Source organism: Vigna angularis, chromosome 11 (assembly GCF_016808095.1).
Source record: "Vigna angularis cultivar LongXiaoDou No.4 chromosome 11, ASM1680809v1, whole genome shotgun sequence".
Taxonomy (NCBI): Eukaryota; Viridiplantae; Streptophyta; class Magnoliopsida; order Fabales; family Fabaceae; genus Vigna; species Vigna angularis.
In genome coordinates, this window is record NC_068980.1 from 6,114,929 (window position 1) to 6,137,819 (window position 22,891).

A 22,891-nucleotide genomic window follows, 5' to 3' on the forward strand; every position below is an offset into this window, starting at 1 on the left:
ATTATTAATAGGTGAGATTATATACCTTTACCTTTAATAAGGTACATTAAATTTAAAAAAGAAATCTCATTAAAATAATATAAAACCATTAATATGTAAATAAGTCCAAAGTATATGAGTTAATTATTTGAAATTATATAAATAAATTAAGTTTGAGAATAAAACTTGATAAAAAAGATTACCTCGTGGTTAATAAAATAATATGGAACTATATTTAATGACTTGTCTTGTACTATTAGGTGATAATTAAAATTTACTCCTTATTTATTTTAAAAAAATATTGATAAAATGTTTAAATTAGTAATTTTAATTTCTTGACAAAGGAGTGCATAATTAAGTGCAACATAAAAAATATTTTTTGTTCTAGTTTCAGAAGCATACTCTTTAAAATTTATTATGCTTTTCATATATGTGGAATCATTATATTGACAAATTAATTAATTTAACTTTTATTTATAGAGATTATATATATGTTTAATAATATATTTTCATTATTTATTTATATTTTTTATAATAGAAATTATTTGACTATATTTTGTAAAATATAATTTTTTATCATGGATTTAGAGTAATCTCATGTATTTTTTATGAATTTTAGACATGTCAAATTTAATAATTATATGTTTATTTGAAACTGAAGAAGTTAAGTCTTTAATATGTATTAAATACTTTTAAAAATATTTGTTTTATCCTAAGTTATATATTAATTAAATATGAACTGTTTTATATAATATTAATTATTATTTATGATTTAATTATTGTTACATGATAATGTATTTTATGTAAATGTAATTATCTTATAAACTATATTTTAATTTTCTTCCCATTATTATTTTATGACGCATAAGATATGACATTACAGTTGAGTTAAAATCCCCACATATTGAAAAAAAACTGGCTTTCACCAAAAAAAAAACATTTAAACCAACTCAAATCAAATCAATCCAACTCGTGATAAGCGACATTGTCTCACGGATTTGAATTTATTTAGATATCACTAATTAATTGTATAAGAAGGATTCTTACTACTTATTAAATAATAACAAGCAATTAAAAAATTCATTTATTTAAAATTTAAAGACTAAAATGTTCAAAATAGAATACATGCATGTATATTATTAAATTATCTATCAAATATCAAATATAAATTATGAAAATATCTCTAATTCAGGCTTCTTTTCTTTACAAAATAAAATAATCAACACATTATTTTAGATAATGTAAACTTTATAAATAAAGAGAAGAAACAATTTTATTTATTTAAATTTGGTATTTTCATTTAACAACTTTAAAATTTTAAATGTAAAAAATAAACAAAGTAATCAATAAATAAAGGTCTCGCTAATCACTTTGACATGTTAAATAATGAAATTTTATACAGGATCACAATAAAAAATCATAAAGAAACGTGTCGTTTGCATTCAAAGAAAGAATTGAATAAAATTATAAGGATATCCCTATGTTTTTTTTTTTTTTTTGGAATTATATTTAATACTTTTATTTTAAGGCTTGTAGAAAATACCTCATAGGAATAGACACTCAGTATTTTTTTCAACAACTGAAAAAAATATATTATATATATAAGAGGTTTTATGTAAATTCATAAAGAAGAGATGTATAAGATGAAATAAAATTTTAATTTTTAACCGTGTGTGAGATATTGATTAACATTGTTATAAATAAATATAATATAGAAATTAAAATATTTTTTATTTTTTCTCTCTCTTGATGTAGATGTATATTTGGTATTCCTCAAACATTACCCTATGTAACAATGAAATAACAAGTATTAAATGAAAAATTAAAATAAAATATTTTATAACGCATGAATTAAATATTTTCTTTACACTAAACGACTCAGTAATTAATATAATTTATTGAATAAATAAGAAATAAATGTTGCCTATAGGGGAGTGGAGAGCATCGTGTTGGTGTGTAAGTTTTTGATTCCTGTTTGTCTGCATGCATCTCTCAATGTCCAAACTCCCTTCGCCATAGACAACAGCACCTACCTCATCCTCCATTCTGCAGAATTTCCATCTACTTTTCTCCATCACACAAACCAGAATCACTGCAAAAAACATGGGAACTCGTTTCATGTTATCTTCCCAACCTTTTCCGCTGAAGCCTCACCAGCCCCTCCACCCAAACATCCCTCCATTCCCTCTTACCAAAGTCCATTACACAGCATCGAGAAATTTGATCAGAGGCAAGAGGGTCCACAGCACAAGCAAGTATGGAAACTTCCTTGGTTTGAGGCCTGAGTACCAACCTGAAGCCTTAGATTTTGATCTTCCATGGTGCCACCCTTCTGATCGCGCTCGTTTTGATGTGATAATCATCGGTGCTGGCCCTGCAGGTATAAGGCTGGCGGAGCAAGTGTCCCTCTACGGAGTTAAGGTTTGTTGTGTTGATCCTGACCCTCTTTCTGTGTGGCCTAATAACTATGGTGTGTGGGTTGATGAGTTTGAGAGTCTTGGTCTGGAGGATTGCTTGGACAAAACATGGCCTATGGCTTGCGTTCATGTTGATGATTCCAAGACCAAGTATTTGGATCGTTGTTATGGGAGGGTTGGTAGGAGGAAGCTGAAAGAGAGATTGATCGAAGGGTGTGTCTCAAATGGGGTTAGATTTCACAAGGCAAAGGCATGGGAGGTTGAGCACCAAGAGTTTGAGTCTTGTGTTTTGTGTGATGATGGAGTAGAATTGAAGGGGAGTTTAGTTGTTGATGCCAGTGGATTTGGTAGTCGTTTTGTATCATATGACAAGGTGAGAAACCAAGGTTATCAGATTGCTCATGGTGTTTTGGCTGAAGTGGAAGAACACCCTTTTGATTTGGATAAGATGGTTTTGATGGATTGGAGGGATTCTCATTTAGGGAATGAGCCTTCTTTGAGAGTGAGTAATTCCAGGGTTCCTACTTTCCTCTATGCAATGCCATTCAGTTCCAATTTGATATTTCTTGAAGAGACTTCACTGGTTAGCCGTCCAGTGTTGTCTTACATGGAAGTGAAGAGGAGGATGGTTGCAAGGTTAAGGCACTTAGGCATTAGAGTGAAGAGGGTGTTGGAGGATGAAAAGTGTTTGATCCCAATGGGAGGACCTCTCCCAAGGATCCCTCAAAATGTGATGGCTATTGGTGGAACTTCTGGGGTAGTCCACCCTTCCACAGGGTATATGGTGGCTAGAACAATGGCTGTGGCACCTGTTGTGGCTTTTGCTATAGCTGAGTGTCTTGGGTCGACCAGAATGATCAGGGGGAAACAGCTTTATGATAGAGTTTGGAATAAGATGTGGCCAATTGAGAAGAGAATGGAGAGGGAATTTTACTCTTTTGGAATGGAGACTTTGTTGAAGCTTGACTTGAATGGAAGCAGGAGTTTCTTCAATGCCTTTTTTGACTTGAAACCTTACTACTGGCAAGGGTTCCTCTCTTCTAAGTTGAGTTTAAAGGAGCTTCTTTGGCTAAGCATATCACTCTTTGGACATGCCTCAAACCCTTCTAAGTTTGATATTGCCACAAAGTGTCCTGTGCCATTGGCTAAGATGATGGGAAATATTGCTTTGGAATACATATAGGGTGATCCATGAAATGCATGTGTAAGTTTTTATTTTTCATCGTAGCAGAACCTTCATATCATTGATAAGTGCATGCACCAGATTTCTTGAGTCTAAATTTGAGGCTGCTAAGAAAACTTAATCAGTTCAATTGAATGAAATAAACATTCACTCCTTGTGCACTTTTTCCAAATCTGAGATATGATCGATATTAAAATTAAATCATGTTTGAAAGTCATTACTTATTAAAATGAAGTGAAGTTTGAAGCTAATTGCTTTAACTAGATAAGAAGAGACATAAGTTCGTAGTGAGTAGTTTAGGTATTTGAAATATAGGAGAGGAGTGCTCATTCTTTAATATTTTATATGTAAATGTAAATAAAATGTTGGGATGACAAAATGAATTTGACTCATAAGCGTTCCGTAGTCAAACCAGTTAAAAAAATTTGATGGGTTAGCTTGAAATTTTTAACCTCTCTGTATCCTTTGATTTGTCTTGCCTGATTTCAACAAATTGACCTCTGAACTCATTTTAAAAAAAGAAAATAAAAAAAAAAAGTAATTTAAAAATTAATTTTTGTGTGTTATATTATTTAAAAGATTATTAACACTTATAAATTAAATTCTAATTATTAAGACTTATAAATTAAATTCTAATTATTAATTACAATGTAATAATTTAATATATAAAAATAATTATTATTTTAATTTATTCAAATAGATACATTAATTAACCCATTAAAACTTAAAACATATTTATATTATATTTTTAGTATATACATCAATAGATATAATTTAAAAAAGTTAAAAAAATACTGGCAGGTCAGTTCATCGGACTGTTTTTAGACAGAACGAGTTATAATTTTTAGTCTATTTTCTTATAATAGATCTGATCCAATTCATATTTTAGGGACCAATATAAGTTAGAGTGACCTCTTTTGCTACTTCTACTTATAAGTCAAAAATTATGTTTTAATTGTTAATTCAATTTGAGAATAAATATAGAAGAATTGCATTGTCTTAAGAGTAATTGTTTAAGCATGAAAAATAATAAGTTTTAAATAAGTTTAAGAAATATCTTTTTTCGAAAGTTATAAACAATTTCGTTGAAATATTATCTATTAGGCTATAAAAAATCAATATACTATATATAGTATTATGAGTGCTATGAAATTATAAAATACAATTAAAAACACACACACGTGTGTGTATGTATGTATATATATATATATATATATAAAAAATTAAAATAACAAAATATATACTCATAAATACAATATTGCTGCAACATGTGATTATAGAGTAGAATTATTATATTTTTTAAATTAATGACCTAAACTAGAATAATTCAATTCGATGAGAGTTTGTTTGACGAAAAAAACTTATTTTATATCTAAATTGATATTAAAAATATATAAATTCCAACCCACTTAGTTAATCAAACTATATAAGTTGTTATAACTCGCATATGAACATGAAAAAAATTGCAATTAATTATTATTTGAAATTAAATCACAATAAATATTTAACGATATTTCTAAGATGAGAGATATGTATTTATATTGGAACATCTTCTCATGAGTTAAAAATCATAATGTATCTGTTGTGAAAATTACATATTGTTATCTTTTCATATATTTTTATACGAACAAGCTTTTAAAGAAAATTTCTTTCTAAACCATGCTCACCATATCATCATGTCACCGATTTTAAATCTTTATTATTCGTTTTGGATTTTAAAATAAATACTTTAGATAAAATTTCAAACTCAACAGACACGGTGTTTGAAATTGACACAAGAATCTTGTCCTTAGAAATGGCTTAATAAGATATAATATCAATTTAACTCTTCGTACCCTATCGATATATATAATATCAATTAATTATAAAATTTAAAATAATTGTTATTAAGCTTAACTGAAGCAGTATAGCAAAGTTGCACTTAGGTAAATCATATTTTTGTATGTTTGAGGAACTAAAATAACAGTCACCTCACAAGAACCGGGTGAAAGTGAAAACTGAGAAGTGAGAAGAGAGAAGAGAGATTTGTTTGCAGGAAAATGAAACTTCCTTATTCCTTTTTTAATCTCGCGATGTATCATTGATTCATTCAACTCAATTCTTTCCTTCCAACTTCCAAGCCATCAGAATGAAGCCAATACGGCTTCCGGAGCCGCCCAGTCCCACGGCGGCGCGTGGCACCCCGGACATCTTCGAATCCGGCGTCCATACTATTGTCCGCCGCGCCGTCGTCATCAGCAACGGCTTCCCCTCCTCCGAGAATAACAGCATCGGTTTGCTCCGCGCTCTCGGATTCTCCCACAACCATCTCCTATACGTACGCTGTTTATTTTCCGTTACAATCTTCCAACTAACTATTTCTCTCTTTACTGATTCATCTTTTTGTTCCAGCGCGTTACGAGGCCGAAAGGTGGAATCGACGATTGGCTCCAATGGCTTCCCCTCTCTCTCCATCAAAAATTCCATTACCTACTTTCCTTGTTCCGCGCCTTTTCCTCCAAATCTCAGTACCTTCCCATCACTTCGCACCCTAACGGGTTGTCTTCTATTCTTGAAGCCGATGCGAAACATGTAGTCAATTTGGTTCGCGAAACTTACGAAAAGTGAATTTCTATTCCACTTATTGTAACTGTAGTTTGATGTATTGGAAGTAATACTGTGATTGATATTTTATTGCTTTTACAGGGAGGGACCGTTATTGGTGGTTGCATCTGGACGAGACACGATTTCTGTTGCGAGTTCCATAAAACGTTTAGCTCCTGACCTTGTTTTTGTTGTTCAGGTCTGCTCTCGCGTTTAATGCTCTGAATGATTTTGTTCTTTGATGTGTTATGTTGGGTTATCAAGAATAACAAGATTGAAAAAAAACAATTTTATTAAAACGAGAAGGTTTTATGCAGAGTCTATCACATTTTCGATGTACTTTCTAAGTCCACAGCTGTATCTGTATATAGAATCTAAGTTAAGGGAATACCAGAAAAAAACGGATTAGATAACAAAGTCTTATAAAGGCATGCACTAGACAGCCTGGACATCACTACTAGATGGTTTCTAGAACATGGCCTTCTACTCTTTTTTATCAGATGTCTAACCGTTTGACTAAGCTCTCCAAATTGTCGATTGAATGTCATTTAGAACCAACTATCATAATTGTCCACCTTGACTTCAATCATGGAAGATCTATCAGCATCATCTTCCTTTGTCCTCAGTACTGTTGAACTTCAAGGTTGGCAAGGACTTCGTAAACACATATGTGGATTCATCTCCAAGACTATCTTCTCGATTTTGACCTTCCCAAACTCAATAACATCTCTCATGAAGTGTAGTCTAATGTATATCTTTTTCATCCTTTTGTGGTAGATATGATGATCAACTAGATGTATGGTACTTTGACTATCACAATGAATAGTCACATAGTTCTACACAACTCCCTGCTCTCATCATCCCCCTCAACCACTATGTCTCCTTCACCCCTTTGTAGGTGCAAAATACTGAGTAGTAGCTAGTTAAAGCCACCATTGATTGGAAACTGGATTTCTAGCATCCTGCAGTTCCAAATAATGTAAAAACATATCCAAAAAGTGATTTACTAGTATCAACATTCCTTGAGTAATCAAGGTCTACAAACCCCTTTATAGCATCTTTGCTATGCTTAGATTGTTTATACACTATACCAGACGATATTGTTCCATTCAAATATCTCAAGTCCCACTTCAAAGCCTCCCAATGAGCATGTCCATCATCTGCCATGAACCTGCTAACCACACTAATAGCATGCGCCAGATCTGGTCTCCTACAAATCATCCCAAACATTGTGCTCCTTACTCTATTAACATATGGAGTAGTCTTTATCTTCCTCCTTTCTTTCTCAGTATTAGGAGCTTGGGTAACCAAGAGCCTTGTGTTGTGTGGTATCTAAAAGTGTTTCCACATGTTTAAATTCATGCATCCTAAACCTCTCAACCATTTTCTGTATGTATCCTTCCGAGACAGACATAATTATTTTTTTCTTTATTTTCTTTGCATGTTACTATTTGTTTTATAGTGTCTTTCCAATCTTTTTGGGCAAATAATTTTAAGATACTAAGCTGAGCCAGGTGTTTTTTATTCTTTTTTATCCAATGAAAATAAGTAATATGTGCTTCTTCCTAAGAATACTCGATTATCCATGTATTAATAGTCTCAATTTTCATTGTAAGCGGTGTAGTCATTCGTTGCACTTCTATGCATCTGGTGGTGCTTATTGCTTCGATTAAGTATTGTTTGATTTGTAACCTCAAGTATTTATTTTTCCTTCTGGACAGATACAACATCCAAGGTCTCATTTGAACAGGTTTGACATGGTGATTACACCTCATCATGATTATTATCCTCTGACTCCAGAAGGACAGAACCAGGTTCCTAGGTTTCTTAGAAGCTGGATAACTCCACGCGAGCCCCCAGATAGTCATGTGGTATGTGTAATGTGCGGCATATGTTGTGACTGCTATTAGATTTTACTACATTAGCGGTTTTACTCTGACATTAGCTACTGTTCATTGCTGAGGATTGTACATGTGATAATTTACTTTAGGTTCTGACATTGGGAGCCTTACATCGAATAGATTTTGCTTCACTTCGCAGTGCTGCCATTACATGGCAAGATGTGTTTGCTCATGTTCCAAGGCCATTGCTCGTGGTCAACATTGGAGGACCAACAAGTAATTCCCTATTATACTTGTCCTAGTCATGCGCGGTTATTCCTTGCAGTTTTCCTGTGGTTAAATACCAATATGTTTATGTCATTGTTTGTGAAATGCTGGGCTGCGTTATAATTTTAATGTTAGTGAAAAAGGACTACAAGTATACCTCAAGGAAAAATGGAAAATTTTTAGAATCCAATTGCAAGGTGTGGGACTTAAGTCTCCCATTAGAAATGTGGGATTCTATGAAGGGTATTAGAAGGTGGGTTTTAAGCCTAACTCAACCCCACAAAATCGGCTTGTAAGGTGAGGTTTGCACCTCACTTATATATTATATTTTGGCCTTATCTCTAGTCGATGTGAGACTTTCAACACACCCCCTTCACGCCGAGGTATAGACATCTCGTGCATGATAGTAGAAATTGGGTGGTCCGATAACGGCCCGATAGCGGGTGGAATAGAAGAATAGAATGCCCACATAGAACTCGCTAGGATAGGCTCTAACCATGGCTCTGATACCATATTAGAAGGTGGGTTTTAAGCCTAACTCAACCCTACAAAACCGGCTTGTAAGGTGAGGTTTGCACCTCACTTATATATTATATTTTGGCCTTATCTCTAGTCAATGTGAGACTTCCAACAAAGGGTTTATATAAGGCCTTGGGCTCTCCAACTAACGTCTAGTTTTTGCTGTGTGTTTCATCCAAAGTTCTTATAAAAAATCCTAGGAAATCAGGGGATTCTGCAGAGGGAAGACAGAGTACATCACTAGAAACCATATGGGGGCTTTGGAAACAGTGGATCACATTGAAATATACATTTTACTGCACTGTAGTAATTGTTTAAAAATGACTAAACTTTATGTAGAGTACCAGCACTGGGTCAGAATTTCTGTACTCGTTATTTTCTTTTAACAATAAGCTTTCTCATGAATTTAATAATTAGAAATGTTAGTGATCATGCGTGGGGGAAGTTGAATAAAAGTTTGAAGTTGTTTAGAATTTCAATGGGTTACATACCTAATTTTGGCTATATATACAGAAAATTGTCCATATGGTGTCGATCTTGCAAAGCAGTTAGTAACATCTCTGCTCAGTGTTCTTGGTAGTTGTGGGAGTGTAAGAATATCCTTTTCAGAGAGAACTCCACAAAAGGTATACCATGAAGTTTCTTATGCAGATATCCTTGAGCAAATGTTTTCGTCTCTGACACGTTTTGTTTCCTTTTTCTGTCTTTTAAACAGGTGTCCAATATTATAGTGAAAGAACTTGGAAATAATCCAAAAGTTTATGTTTGGGATGGGCAAGGTAAATATTTATTGAGGTTTAGATTGCTAACTCAGATTCTTTTAAAAAAACTTAAGAGATAAAATGCGGTTAATCCCTGTCACTAACACAAATTTCAGAACCAAACCCGCATATGGGGCATCTGGCTTGGGCGGATGCATTTGTTGTCACTGCAGATTCAGTTAGCATGATAAGTGAAGCTTGCAGTACTGGGTATGTCTGTCAAAAGTATCTCTATGATAGATTTTCCCCACTTTGACCTCTAAATGAGTTTACTGAATTCATTTTTTATAGAGTTCACTGGTGTCTATTTGTAGTTTATTGTTCCAGATTGATACTTGTATTTTCATTTCTGCTATTTGTTTTTAATAAATCAGTTTTGTTTCTCCAACAGGAAGCCTGTGTATATTATGGGAGCTGAGCGTTGCAAATGGAAATTCACAGAATTCCATAAATCATTGAGAGAACGAGGAGTTGTTAGGCCTTTTACAGGGTCCGAGGACGTAAGTTGGAGTTCTACTTATTCATGAAGTGCATAGATTAATATGAGTTTTACATATTGTATGGTTAAGTATCCATTTTTTAATCGGTATATATTCTCTTAAATTCAGATATCAGAAAATTGGAGTTATCCACCTCTTGAAGACACAGCGGATGCAGCTAAACGGGTTCATGAAGCGCTTGCTGCCCGAGGATGGAAACTGAAGATATAGAACACAATTCATAGTTCACATAGTACTCGATTCTTTTTCGTAAAGGCGGTAACCATTTGTTGTTTGGAAGATAATTTCCAAAATATCATGGTTCTCTGATAGCACGATAGAAAATACCAATTTTGGTGTTCGTCATTCTTTCCACCACAGCAATTTTTAAGGATGTAATGTAATATAAGGTTGTACGATCGCAGCTTGTAAACTGGGAGAAAACTTTGACACTTTTATGGTGATTGACACATTTTAATAAATGAGGTGAATAAAATTTTTTATTTGTGCTGTTAACAAATTGTACCCTTTATTCTTCCATTTGTTATCTGGTCGTTTTAGTTTCGAGACGTGGGTTAACTGATAACATATGGTACAATTTAATGAACTGACATTACCAATAGCTGAGATTTTTTTTTTTGAATAAATGTAATGCTAAAACTTATGTAGTCTTTCACACGCAAATGTTATAAATTTATGATAGTTTTAAGAATGAACTATATTAGCTATTAGGCCTAGATGGGAAGTATAACTAACGACTGAATAGTTTTATGTATGACCAAAAACCAAGACTCAAATTGCGAGCCAAACCACACCACTTAATTCGTGCTTGATTTATGATATTATTTTTTGCTTGAATCATTCCTTGTAGTATTGTGTTTCGTCTGTATTGCACTACTTGTCATCACCTGCACAAATTTGAGATATACGATATACAAATGAATAAATAAATATAACTTGAGGTTATTTATTTATTGGTCTTCGCATTCGTTAGTTTGGTTGGCGGTTTTGTCACATTCGTATAGGAACGTTACAGAATCAAGGAAAAATGTTTTTGGTACGATGTGGAGCAAGTAAGTTCTGAACAACTCCTTCATTACACCTTACAGAATTAGACTTGACAAAGCAACAGAGATCTTCACTAACCAACTCCGTCAACTTTCTTTTATGCATCTTCTATATATATATGTATACACAAGTAACAGCTTCCACATTACATAACACAAAAAAAAAATCTCCTTCTCCAGACCTTTGAAAAGAGTACCTTCCATATCCATTGTGATGGACTCAAAGAAAGAGGATGCAGCTTCTGCACCTACGAGCCCAGAATCTAGGAGGACCAGGAGCAATGGCAAAGGGAAAACCATTGCTGAGGCTGCTCCCCCTGCTGTAACTGTAGTTTCCACAAAAGCTACCCCATCCCCAAGGGGGAGATGGAGAAAGGGTGCCGCAATCCTGGATTTCATCCTTAGGCTCGGAGCCATTAGTTCTGCTATAGGTGCTGCTGCCGTCATGGGGAACAATGAACAGATACTTCCATTCTTCACCCAGTTCTTTCAGTTTCATGTTCAATGGGATGATTTTCCAATGTTTCAGTAAGTTTGTGTTCCATAACAAAGATTGGGTCCAATTTTAAATGTCACAAAACATTTTCTCTTCATCAGTGCTAGTGCAAATGCTATGTCACTATATGTATACCTCTTTTGGCACACAAATATACACACCAAAAGGAGATCACAAATCGTTACACTAATTAGATGCAAATACCATCCTTTTATTTTGGTGTCGTGCAGGTTTTTTGTATTTGCAAATGGAGCAGCAGCTGTATTCCTCATCCTCTCATTGCCATTTTCAATTGTCTGCATGGTTCGGCCTTTTGTAGTAGGGCCAAGGCTTCTACTGGTGATCATAGACATAGTAAGTCTGAATTAAGATAATGCATTGACCAACATGTTTTGTTCTAACAATAATCTCACTCACTCAATAATACTTAAAACTGTTGCAGTTTACAATGGCTTTGGTCATGGCAGCTGCTTCGGCTGCTGCAGCTGTTGTGTACTTAGCGCACAATGGGAGCCAAGATGCCAATTGGATCGCCATTTGTCAGCAGTACACTGACTTCTGTAAGGTCACTAGTGAAGCTGTGGTGGCTTCTTTCGTTGCTGCGGTTTTCTTAATTTTCTTGATCGTGCTCTCCTCTGTGGCTCTCAAAAGGCGTTGAAAAGAGAATTTGGATGGTAATGGTGGTGCTTCATAGAAGCTTCTATTGTATTTGTATAATATTATTGTAAAGTTGCAAGAGTTTGAGGTGTAAATGATGTGTGTCTGTGTTACATTAAAGTGAAAAATCATGTTCAAGTTTGTTTGTAAAACAAATTCCACGTTGCAAATCTGAGACCAAGGTTAAAAAGTCCTCCTTCTCAACTCAAGCTTTAATTTTTAACCTTACAATTAAAAACCAATGATATTTTTTCTTATATTTATTCGTTTAAGATCATAATAAATTTAACTTGTCAGTTTTTTCTTTCTTGCATTAAATAATTACATGTCGAGTTCATTACTTTCCTAAGAAATAAAACTTAGATAACGTATGAATAATTAATATATTTGTAGAGATAATTATAAATTTTAATATTTTTACCATAAACACATACGTATAATAACAATAATAATAAAAACGTAACTTTATTGAATATTACATACTTTAAAGAAGAATAAATTTTAATAAGAGGTTATTTCATTGTTAATAAAAAATATATTCAGTTTATCACACAAAACTTATTAAATGTTTAAAACTGATTAAAAACAAATGACATTTTATCTTATATTTATTCATTTAAGATCGTCATAAATTTAACTTGTCATTTTTTTCTTATATTAAATAATTACATATTGAGTTTATTATATTCTTAAGAACTAAAGCTTAAAAAATATGAATAATTGATATATTTATACGGTGATTATAAAATTTTAATATTTTTACTATATATACATATATAATAATAATAACAATAAAAACAAAGTAACTTTGTTGAAGGTTACATATTTTAAAGAAGAATACATTTTAATAATATCTATTTCTTGTATGAAACTTTTTTGCGTCTATTAATTTGACATATGGTATTAAATTAAAATTTTGAAAATAGGTTGAAATTGAAATTGATTAATATTAGAGCATTTTTAAATTTCAGTTTTCTTTTAGAAATATTAGAGCTGTCAAAACGGGTAACCCGGTTCGACCCGGCTCGGCTCACCACGGGTTGGTCACTTAGTGAGTCAATCCAACCTGACTCACTTATTAGTAAGCTGAAAATATTCGAACCCAGTCCGACCCCCAGAGGTTAGTGGGTTAAACGGGTTGGCTCACTAATTATAATTTTTCTTAAAATAAAAAAATTACAATTTTTTTAATTCAAATCTAAATGAACCTCATACTAAACTAATCTTAAACTCCAAAGACAATTCAAAATAATAAAAAAAGTATCATACAATCGAAGCGTAATCCAAAAACATGTACAAAAGACAAACAAATAAGTTTTTAATATTGATAATTTTTGTATCACTTGTCCATTTATAGTATTAGAGTTTTGAATAGATAAATCTATAATATTTTTTTCTCTCGAAACATCTTCTTTATCATCATCTAGAATATAATAAAAAAATATTAACTAATAATATTGAAACACAAAATAATAAATAATTAAATTAAATTAAGTGGGTTGGTGAGCCAATCCGGCTCACCACGAGTTCAACCTGATGAGCCGGGTTCTAAGTGAGTCGGGTTGAAAACTAGCCTGCATAAAAAGAATTACATTTTTTTCAAATCCCAACCGAGCTCAAACATGTGATGAACCGAATTAGCTCACGGGTTACAACCCATTTTGACAATACTAAAATATATCCTATGATTTGAAATTGAATTAAAACCTTAATAAGAATAAATAAATATAAGAAACGAAATACTTAATATAAGAATCATAATGTAATTTAATAAGAATTATAATAACTCAATTATCCGAAGACACTTTTATTTTAATTTTTTATAATAAGGTGAAAGTGTGTTCTTATAAAAAAATATTTTTAAAAAATAGTAATTATATTTATAGATTTATATTTCTATTCAAATAATATTTACCTAAAAGAGATAATAATATAATAAATAAATAACTGAATTATTAATAATAACTAATATATCATATTATCAAGATTTAATTAGGTGATGTGAATATATTTTTATAGGTTTAAGGAATCTTATAAATATAAACAAGTTTCATTTATGTAAATAATTAATTTTAGGGAAAGTTTAGAAGGATTAATCATATAAGCTATTTTTTAGTTTATTTAATGTAAATTTCTTGTATGGCTTGAAATTTGTTTTTTAGTTTATTTCTGTATATAAATTTTGTAGTATGATATCTTACATAAATCCCAAAGTAATAACATCTAATTTAATTAGTTATGTAACATCCCAATTTAATAATATAAAACTACTAAAATGAACCTTACATTATTAAGGATAGAAAAGAATTACAGATTTTTTTGAGAATAAAATTCTTCACCTGAAGAATAAAAGTAAAACCTATACTGCAAGTTTCACTCCCAACCTCCCGTTGAGTCAACTGAAAAATTGTACCCCTAAGCTCACACCATTAAGGTGATCATCACAATAGAGAAACAACAAACAAAAACAGACGACAGAAATGTAAGGGTAAACTAGTTTACAATAGAGGAACGATATATATATATATATATATATATATATATATATATATATATATATATATATATATATATATATATATATATATATATATATATATATAGATATAGATATAAACTCATTTAAAACATATTACATATGATATCATCAAACACTTTATGTAGGACACTTATTATGCATGGACTGTCCGGACTTAGAACGATTGTCGAGCTATGGTGAGTTGTGCACTCGTGGTGGCCTCTACTGCTTTGCGAAGCCATTGCCAATGGGTTTCACCCTACCACACTCACGAGATTAGTCTATTCCGCGCCTTGGAGCATACTGGAAGCCTCCAAGACTAAGACCTCCTGCTACTCCTCACGACATGGATCAATCCTCTCTACGTGAGGATGAAAGTCCATTGGAGTTTCAAGATAACCCTAAGACTGAGCTCCCTGCAATCATTCTAAACTTACTTGAGTCTCACCAAGAGATCTCACTTTGGAACACAACACAGGGCACCACCATGTAACCCTCTGTGAGGATCATGGAATTACGTCCATCAAACATACTTTAAAATCACATACTTTCACTTTGGAACATAACTCATAACATGATAAATCATATACCTTAATACACATTCATACATGCTTCAAAATAATTCCACAATCTTATTTAACTTAAACTAGAACAAGAAAATAAAGAGGAAACATATGAACGAGTCGCTCAGCGCACACACTCACTGAGCGACCACAGAGGTTTCTCGCACTGCGACCCAGCTCGTTGTGCGAATAAACTTCCAGTGGTACCAGACCCCAAATCTCTCGCCAAGCGACCCAACTCGCTGTGCGAATCATCAAACAGTGAGCCAACTCGCACAACCATTCGCACAATGCCCCTTCTCGTTATGCGACTGCTCTAACAGAGAGCAACTCGCCATGACGACTCGCTGTGCGGATCTATTCGCTCAGCGAGTCTGCATAATTATGCAACACCAATTCTGCAAAATTATGCAACTCACTCCAAGTTTATCAATTCTAACTATTTTTTCCAACTTCTAACTCTCTTAAATTGTATTATATACCTAATTGAACTTGAACAAGTGTTCCTAAACCTTACTAACATCAATATAAAGAGTTTTCTAATCCTATTCCACTTCAAAACCTCCAAAACACCAACTTATAGACTCAAATCCCAATCTACCACCTTTGTCACATTTTTTTATCAAATGAGTAGTTCTCACAAGTCACAAATGACTTAACTAAGCTATTACAACTAATCATTTGAACCTCTAACCCCTAATTCTCATTTTCACTACTCCACTTCCTAAAATAAGTCCTAGACTAATGCAAATTATGTCTACACAACCTCATACCCTTTTATAACATATTTCCTCCCACTTTGACACTTAATTAAAATCCAAATCAGCTCATAACTAAGATCAACTATAGCAAAACAATACACCAACCATTTCTCACTATTTCCTTATCAAAATCTCCAATTTAAACCAATTAACCTACAACCAAGATTACCCTTTTTCTTCCAACCATACAATCCGCATCAAACACTTCCTCAACACAATTTTCACATCTCAAACACGCATACACACAGATTCAAACAATTTTATAACATACATCATCACACAAAACATCAATATTACCCAATTAACTCAATTATCACTAACAACAAACAACATTTTCATTCAAACAGTTTAATACTCATATACTACCAAACTTACACTAAATACTTCAATTAAAAGCAATTATCTAGTTTCCCTTACCTTGACTCAACAACTCCAAAACTTCTAAACGCTTCACAGATTTCTTACGGCACAAGGAACTTCTAGAAATCTTACAAACCACCGGTTGGTGATTGGAGACCAACTTTAGAATCACAAACAAACCAAGAATTTAAGAAAAAAAGTGCTTGATCCATGCAAAAACAGAAATACTTTACCGAATCAATAACCCTAAAATATCAAAGAAAGGGTTTCTAACTTACTTGCTCTAAACAGCAAATTGAAAGGTTGGATTTGAAGACCTTGACGCCGTGATCGTCTTGGCACCTCCTAATCATCAAATAGATGACTTGAGATCAAGAAATCTAGAGAGAAAGTAGAGAACTCTAGAAAAATGATTTATAGAGATGATACAATTTTAAAATAATGAAACTCGTTTATAACAAAAATATTTATAATAAAACCGTTTAATATTAAAATAATCAAATCTCACAATTTTTAGACTACCACCACTTCTAAAACACCATAAGATTTTAGAAGTTATCTCAACATACTCATTCTATGATACAAAAATAATATGAATAAATGGAATAAGAAACATTAATCCATACTCTTCAGTGTTAAATAAAAATATAAAGACTTAATAAACTATTATTAAACTAAAATATCAATTTAAAAAATGAGAAATATATGTATAGTTGTAGAAAAAAATAAAAAATTGTATTCTGAAAAAGTAATTTCTGTAGTAAAATAGAGAAAAATATTATTATAAAAAGACATAATTAATAAGCGTTTTAAGAATCCTCACAGAGGATTCCTTCGCGTCATATATTTTTATCACGTATTTTTATTTATTTAGAAAATTGAATTTTTGATATTTTTGTTTTAATCACATCTTTCTACTATAGTATAAATATATAATGTTATACAATAGAGGTTTGTCTTTTCTTTGTCCTTCCAAATTTACATTTTAAATAAAATGCTTTTTAAATTAAAATAATTATTTTATTAAATTTGTTATTTCTTTAAATTTAATCATTTTTTTAATTTGATATTTTTTAAATTTAAATATTTTTAATTGCAATACTATTTATAAAATGATTAAAAGTTATTCACAATAAAATTATAAAAACTATTTATATTTTATAATTATAATAATAAAATTTATAATCATAAAAAATTAAACATATTTTCGCTGATATATTATAATATAAATAAGTTCAAAATTATTTATTTCTCGCGAATTCCATTATAGTATTAAAACCATTTAAACTGAATTATTCTAGATTTTAATTTTATATATTAACGGATGATTTAAAAAAAACTGAAATAATTATATCAGAAGATTTTTTTTTATCTCTTCTGAAATTTATATAAGAAACTAAAATTCATGCGTATGGATTGGTTAGAAGGTTTATTTTGTCATTTAGCAAGGATTTTCTTTGGGAAGAAGCTGAGTCTGATCGACTCAACCTCAACCTTCTTCTCCTGCGTTGTGTTGTGCTCTCTCTCACGGTTTCAGAGACGCAGAGACTCTAACCCCAAATTTCTAGGGTTTGGTACAGACACAACAACCGAAAATGTCTCAGAATGGGAAGCTGATGCCGAATCTAGACCAGCACAGCACCAAGCTTCTCAATCTTACTGTTCTCCAACGAATCGACCCCTTCGTTGAAGAAATTCTCATCACCGCAGCACATGTCACCTTCTACGAGTTCAACATCGACCTCAGCCAATGGGTTCGCTCGCTCTCTCTATCTATTTTCCCTTCATTTTTACTTTTTCATTCCGTTCTCATCGCTCTGATTGCTTTCCAGAGTCGCAAGGACGTTGAAGGATCTCTCTTCGTTGTCAAGAGGTTTGTTTACTTTTCCACCTTTAAGTATTCTTGATATCTCGCGATTCATCGCTTCGACGATCCAGGTGTTTGGATTCGAGTTTTATCTCGTGTTTATGCCTTTGTTTAATTTCAGGAACACACAACCTCGATTTCAGTTTATTGTGATGAACCGTCGCAATACTGGTTAGTGACTCAATCTGCCTTTGTTTGTTGTCATTTTGTTTAAAAAAAACGGGAAAGCAAATGGTGTTTTTGGAAGCTGGCGTATTGTGCAATTGATCTTTGTTCGTAATATGAATCTATGACAGTTGATTGTACCGTTTTTTGGTTTGGTTTTGAAATTATGTATTAAGTGCTACTTATTTTTTTCCTCTGTATTTCATCAAGGCAATATAATAATAACATGGTTCCAGTATGTGGGTGTGGTTTTAACCTTAAAATTATAATTGGGGCTGTGGTATTAGCTATCGATAGACATTGCGCACATCAACTTGCACTCAATCTTATGAGTATTGCGAATTATTAATTGTGTGAACTGTAAATATCTTCTAATCTGTTTTAAAGGATGGGAAAATATGGTATAGATACTGTGTTGACTGTTGATACTAGACTTTGTGGTAGAGAACTGCCTAATGTCATTGCATGTAACTTGCATTTCGCCCTTTTCCATGATGGCATAAGCAGAGAATTTAGTGGAGAATCTCTTGGGGGATTTCGAGTATGAAGTTCAGGTGCCATATCTACTCTATAGAAACGCTGCTCAAGAAGTGAATGGTATCTGGTTCTATAATTCCCGTGAATGTGAAGAGGTTGCTAATCTTTTTAGCAGGTATTGCTCTTAGTATGTATATAATTATGAAATTGCTATTTCTCCTGTGATTTTTTCATGATGTTAAATTGTCAAATTTTGTCATCTTTAGTGATTCTGATCAATCCAGGGAGTATTTTGCATGTTTGGATTATTTCATTTTGTGATAAAAAAGCATAGTCTTTACGAGAGTTTTTGAAAGAGGAAAAGAGAATTTTTCTTTTCCCCAATAGATTGAGCAAATTCTTCATACTTGTGTATTGCTTCTAAACTTGATGGAATGTAAAGTTCAATTTTTCTTGCATCTGTTGAATCCTTGAAAGAATCCTGAAACTAGTTAATGATATTGCAGATAACATATAAGCTATGTGCAATAATTAGCTTTAGTTCTGTCTTTTCCGTTGCTTGTCATTTCTTTTGCACATTACCATGAATTTTAGTTGTACTTGACTATATATAGTCTTTTGACATTTTCCTATGTACTTAGACTTTTGAAATATGATGTCGCTTCCTAAAAGTAGTAAAACTTTGATTAAACAATAATACTGGTACTCTATTATGTAGATGGTTTTCATCATAAAAACTGCAATAAAATTTTCAAAATATTGGACATATACAAAGAACAGGAAAACAAATATTTAACTAGCAGCTCCATCCAGTGGTTTTAGTTGCTGATGTTTAGCACAGAGACCTAGATTGGTTGGAATTTGTAAAATTCATGTCTCCATATGATTCATATATATTTGCGTAATTTTCAGGATCCTTAATGCATATGCCAAGGTTCCACCAAAGTCAAAGGTTTCTTCTACAAAGAGGTAATAATGTGCTCCCAACTGTTTAAGTGATTCTGCCTGCTCCCCCATGATTTTTTTTTTAAAAATTCTAGTTCATTTATCTTTTTTGAAAGTATAATCATATCCACGTTCCTTTCGAATTCAATGGATTTGAAGTGAGCTAGATGGATATGTTTTAGCTCGAGCATTTTGTTGCATGTCATTTGGTAGCCCATGGAAGATGAAACACATGAGATAGTGACAAGAAAGAGCATGCGACATAAATTCACTCAGTACCACATAATAATCAATGGATTATGATTAGCATACGTGTAGTTTACATGTTGATAAATAATGACTGCAACTTACACCTAGTCACATTATCATATAATTGTATACATTGCTATTGCTCAGGATTATGTTTTTGCCTGTAGTCTGGTGCACTGCCCATGCCTGTTTCAAGGGCATTTGCATTGATCCTGCCTTTGATGTAGACATACTGGGCAGCATTGTTGCTTTCTCAGTTTCATTCGTTTCTATTTTTATGCTTTTGAGAATTTTTTTACCTTCATTGTACTGCAGTCATTTTCTGGAAAAAGGAAATTTTTATTGTGTGACCAATAGGTGATTACTATCTTGTTGACAGTTTTAGCTTGCACTCTGTAGACATTACTCATTATCCATATATTTTTGCACGCAGTATACTTTGAATCTGAGTAAATGAGGTAATGCTTTTACTTGTTGCAGTGAGTTTGAGGAGCTAGAAGCAGTACCAACTATGGCAGTTATGGATGGTCCTCTTGAACCACCATCATCAACTGCTTCCAATGTGGTTGATGTTCCTGATGATCCATCCTTTGTAAATTTCTTCAGTGTATGTGCCACTGGTAGCAATGTTATTTGTTTCTAATACATGTTATTCTGATCTCTCAATCCATTCTAAGCTTTCTTGACAAATAAATGTGACTACATTTGTTCCGTGGAGGTGGATAATTTCATGCGTGCTTAGCATGATTTTGTCCTTTGGTTTGTTCATCTTTTTTAGTCATTTATTATATTGATATATAACAGTTTCAGCTATATCCTAACAGTCTTTTCCTGCTAATTTCTGTTGGAGAACAAAGGGGTTCCATTGACATAAAATTATACAACTTTGGCTTATTCCATCTATAGTTTTGAATTCTTCTTTCACTACATGGTTCAATTTTAGTATCTCAGGTGTTACAAGATATCCAGTTTTACATTTATCTTTTGAAAGCTGCTCAATTGACAAAAGGGAAGAGTAGCCCCTGCAAACTAACTGTGAAATCCTGAGCGATTCTCAACTTTTCATTGTTTTCTTTGCTACACTATTATAGACAATTAGATCGTCATTTAGCTTTCAAATTTTCAGCATATTCCTTGCTGAACTGTAACGTTGGTGCTTCACTAATGATTATTTACTTATTCAAATTGATATTGCAAAGATTGTTTGATACGATAAGTTCAATATTTGTAAATGAGATTTGATGATGAGAATGGTTTTTCCTGACACATTATTATTGCAGGCAGCCATGGCTATTGGGAATACTTCAAATGTTCCAGTTACTGGCCAGCCTTATCAGTCCTCTGCTACAATTTCTTCATCTTCAGTGCAAACTCATGCTGCAACACCCACTGTGCCAACCTTACAGATACCCCCGCTTTCAGCATCTACTCCTCCAATTCCCCATCATGATGTTTCTGAATCCATCAGCAGTAATCGAACCACAAAACTTGTGAAGCCTTCTTTTTTCGCCCCTCCCCCTTCTTCAGCAATGATGATACCCCCGGCATCTTCATCCACACCTACTGCCCCTCCACTTCATCCTGCTGTTAATGTACAACGTCCATATGGTGCTCCACTGCTACAGCCATTTCCACCACCAAATCCACCACCATCACTTGCTCCTGCTCCCTCTCCAAACTACAGTCCAGTTATTTCTAGAGAAAAGGTTCGAGATGCTCTTCTGGTGCTGGTTCAGGTTAGTCTACTTGTTTGGTGCTTGTGTGATATTCTGTGTAGGGATTACAGTGATCTTAAATGGCTGTAAGGAAGTGGATAATTTTGTATGATCCAGTCATTCTATCTCCTACCAAGGCAAAGTATTATTATACTAATTTTTTGTTGTTTTTGGCTGTGGTAGGACAATCAATTCATTGATATGGTCTATAGAGCGCTGCTGAATGCTCATCAATCATGACTTTCAAGAGGTTTTAAATTAGCATCTCATTGGATGAATTGTTCTTTTTTGGGCTGAATTACATTTGCTATAATTTTTAGGCCAGGCTATATTATGTCCTGAACATTGAAATGTTTCAGTCATTTTCAATTTGTAAAATTGGTTGTGCTTTGTGGTTACCATTTTGGTCTAGATAGTTTCCTATGTCACAGTTTTTTAGAGAAGGCGTTGCAATTTAACTGGCATATCAATTGTAGTGGCGTGACGTGACAGGAAATGATGGGGTCCAGATGAATGGTTAGCAATTCGGAACTGATTTCGCAAATTATGTTGATAGATTGAAACAAATCACCAAATTGTGTAGGGGGTGCATAGGTTGTTATTGAGCCTTGTTTATTGTGTATTTTATAAATTGTTATATTGAGAAAACTTTGTATAGCAAGCACCATTGGTCAGTGTTTCAAAGAAAATGGACTGCTGCATAATGCAAGTATATATAATCAGCCCAATTTTTTTGATGGATGACGAGACTAGCTCAGAACCATTCTTCTGATGACAAATCAGCTCCTTTCTCCTCACCGTATTGTAATATTTGGCGGTAACCAACCAGCCGGTAGTGGTAGACCCGCGTCAAAATGAATACTGACTGATCACTTCTTTTAGGTAGAAAATTAAATCCAACCTTAAGCATCTTTTTTAATACAATGCTGCGAGCACATTTGCATTTGAAATTCGATTTTGTAGGCAGGGCCATATGGTGCAACACGTTTTAATCCATGTTTCCTTGAAATACGAGTTTTAAA

General features: G+C 32.9%; 4 protein-coding genes across 4 annotated transcripts; all 4 read left to right on the plus strand.

Moving 5' to 3' along the window:
- The first annotated feature begins 1,933 nt into the window (after nt 1–1,933).
- LOC108333631 (capsanthin/capsorubin synthase, chromoplastic) lies at nt 1,934–3,690 on the plus strand. Its single transcript, XM_017569101.2, has one exon. It carries the CDS (start codon nt 2,083–2,085, stop codon nt 3,577–3,579), a length of 1,497 nt encoding a protein of 498 aa, XP_017424590.1. The 5' UTR covers nt 1,934–2,082; the 3' UTR covers nt 3,580–3,690.
- Nucleotides 3,691–5,561: 1,871 nt separating this feature from the next.
- LOC108332302 (mitochondrial fission protein ELM1) lies at nt 5,562–10,549 on the plus strand. Its single transcript, XM_017567486.2, has 10 exons — nt 5,562–5,896; nt 5,971–6,182; nt 6,265–6,361; nt 7,884–8,033; nt 8,153–8,279; nt 9,303–9,415; nt 9,505–9,568; nt 9,667–9,760; nt 9,942–10,050; nt 10,159–10,549. Exons 1-10 carry the CDS (start codon nt 5,708–5,710, stop codon nt 10,258–10,260), a joined length of 1,257 nt encoding a protein of 418 aa, XP_017422975.1. The 5' UTR covers nt 5,562–5,707; the 3' UTR covers nt 10,261–10,549.
- A 461-nt stretch (nt 10,550–11,010) lies between these two features.
- LOC108333702 (casparian strip membrane protein 3) lies at nt 11,011–12,442 on the plus strand. The gene is made up of 3 exons (XM_017569180.2): nt 11,011–11,624; nt 11,823–11,946; nt 12,035–12,442. Exons 1-3 carry the CDS (start codon nt 11,311–11,313, stop codon nt 12,248–12,250), a joined length of 654 nt encoding a protein of 217 aa, XP_017424669.1. The 5' UTR covers nt 11,011–11,310; the 3' UTR covers nt 12,251–12,442.
- Nucleotides 12,443–17,864: 5,422 nt separating this feature from the next.
- LOC108334314 (mRNA-decapping enzyme-like protein) lies at nt 17,865–22,270 on the plus strand. The gene is made up of 8 exons (XM_017570086.2): nt 17,865–18,205; nt 18,284–18,324; nt 18,440–18,489; nt 18,991–19,135; nt 19,873–19,929; nt 20,635–20,761; nt 21,435–21,890; nt 22,053–22,270. The coding sequence occupies exons 1-8, from the start codon at nt 18,047–18,049 to the stop codon at nt 22,107–22,109; spliced, it is 1,092 nt and encodes a 363-aa protein (XP_017425575.1). The 5' UTR covers nt 17,865–18,046; the 3' UTR covers nt 22,110–22,270.
- Nucleotides 22,271–22,891: the final 621 nt, after the last annotated feature.

What these genes read in the sequence shown, in the direction of transcription:
- LOC108333702 (XM_017569180.2), top strand. Translation starts at nt 11,311, where the DNA reads ATGGACTCAAAGAAAGAGGATGCAGCTTCTGCACCTACGAGCCCAGAA. An exon ending in GATGATTTTCCAATGTTTCA is followed by an intron (nt 11,625 to 11,822) that starts GTAAGTTTGTGT and finishes GGTGTCGTGCAG; the next exon opens with GTTTTTTGTATTTGCAAATG. An exon ending in TACTGGTGATCATAGACATA is followed by an intron (nt 11,947 to 12,034) that starts GTAAGTCTGAAT and finishes AAACTGTTGCAG; the next exon opens with TTTACAATGGCTTTGGTCAT.
- LOC108334314 (XM_017570086.2), top strand. Translation starts at nt 18,047, where the DNA reads ATGTCTCAGAATGGGAAGCTGATGCCGAATCTAGACCAGCACAGCACC. An exon ending in TCTCTCTTCGTTGTCAAGAG is followed by an intron (nt 18,325 to 18,439) that starts GTTTGTTTACTT and finishes GTTTAATTTCAG; the next exon opens with GAACACACAACCTCGATTTC. An exon ending in GTTGCTAATCTTTTTAGCAG is followed by an intron (nt 19,136 to 19,872) that starts GTATTGCTCTTA and finishes CGTAATTTTCAG; the next exon opens with GATCCTTAATGCATATGCCA.
- LOC108333631 (XM_017569101.2), top strand. Translation starts at nt 2,083, where the DNA reads ATGGGAACTCGTTTCATGTTATCTTCCCAACCTTTTCCGCTGAAGCCT.
- LOC108332302 (XM_017567486.2), top strand. Translation starts at nt 5,708, where the DNA reads ATGAAGCCAATACGGCTTCCGGAGCCGCCCAGTCCCACGGCGGCGCGT. An exon ending in CCCACAACCATCTCCTATAC is followed by an intron (nt 5,897 to 5,970) that starts GTACGCTGTTTA and finishes TTTTTGTTCCAG; the next exon opens with CGCGTTACGAGGCCGAAAGG. An exon ending in CTTTTACAGGGTCCGAGGAC is followed by an intron (nt 10,051 to 10,158) that starts GTAAGTTGGAGT and finishes TCTTAAATTCAG; the next exon opens with ATATCAGAAAATTGGAGTTA.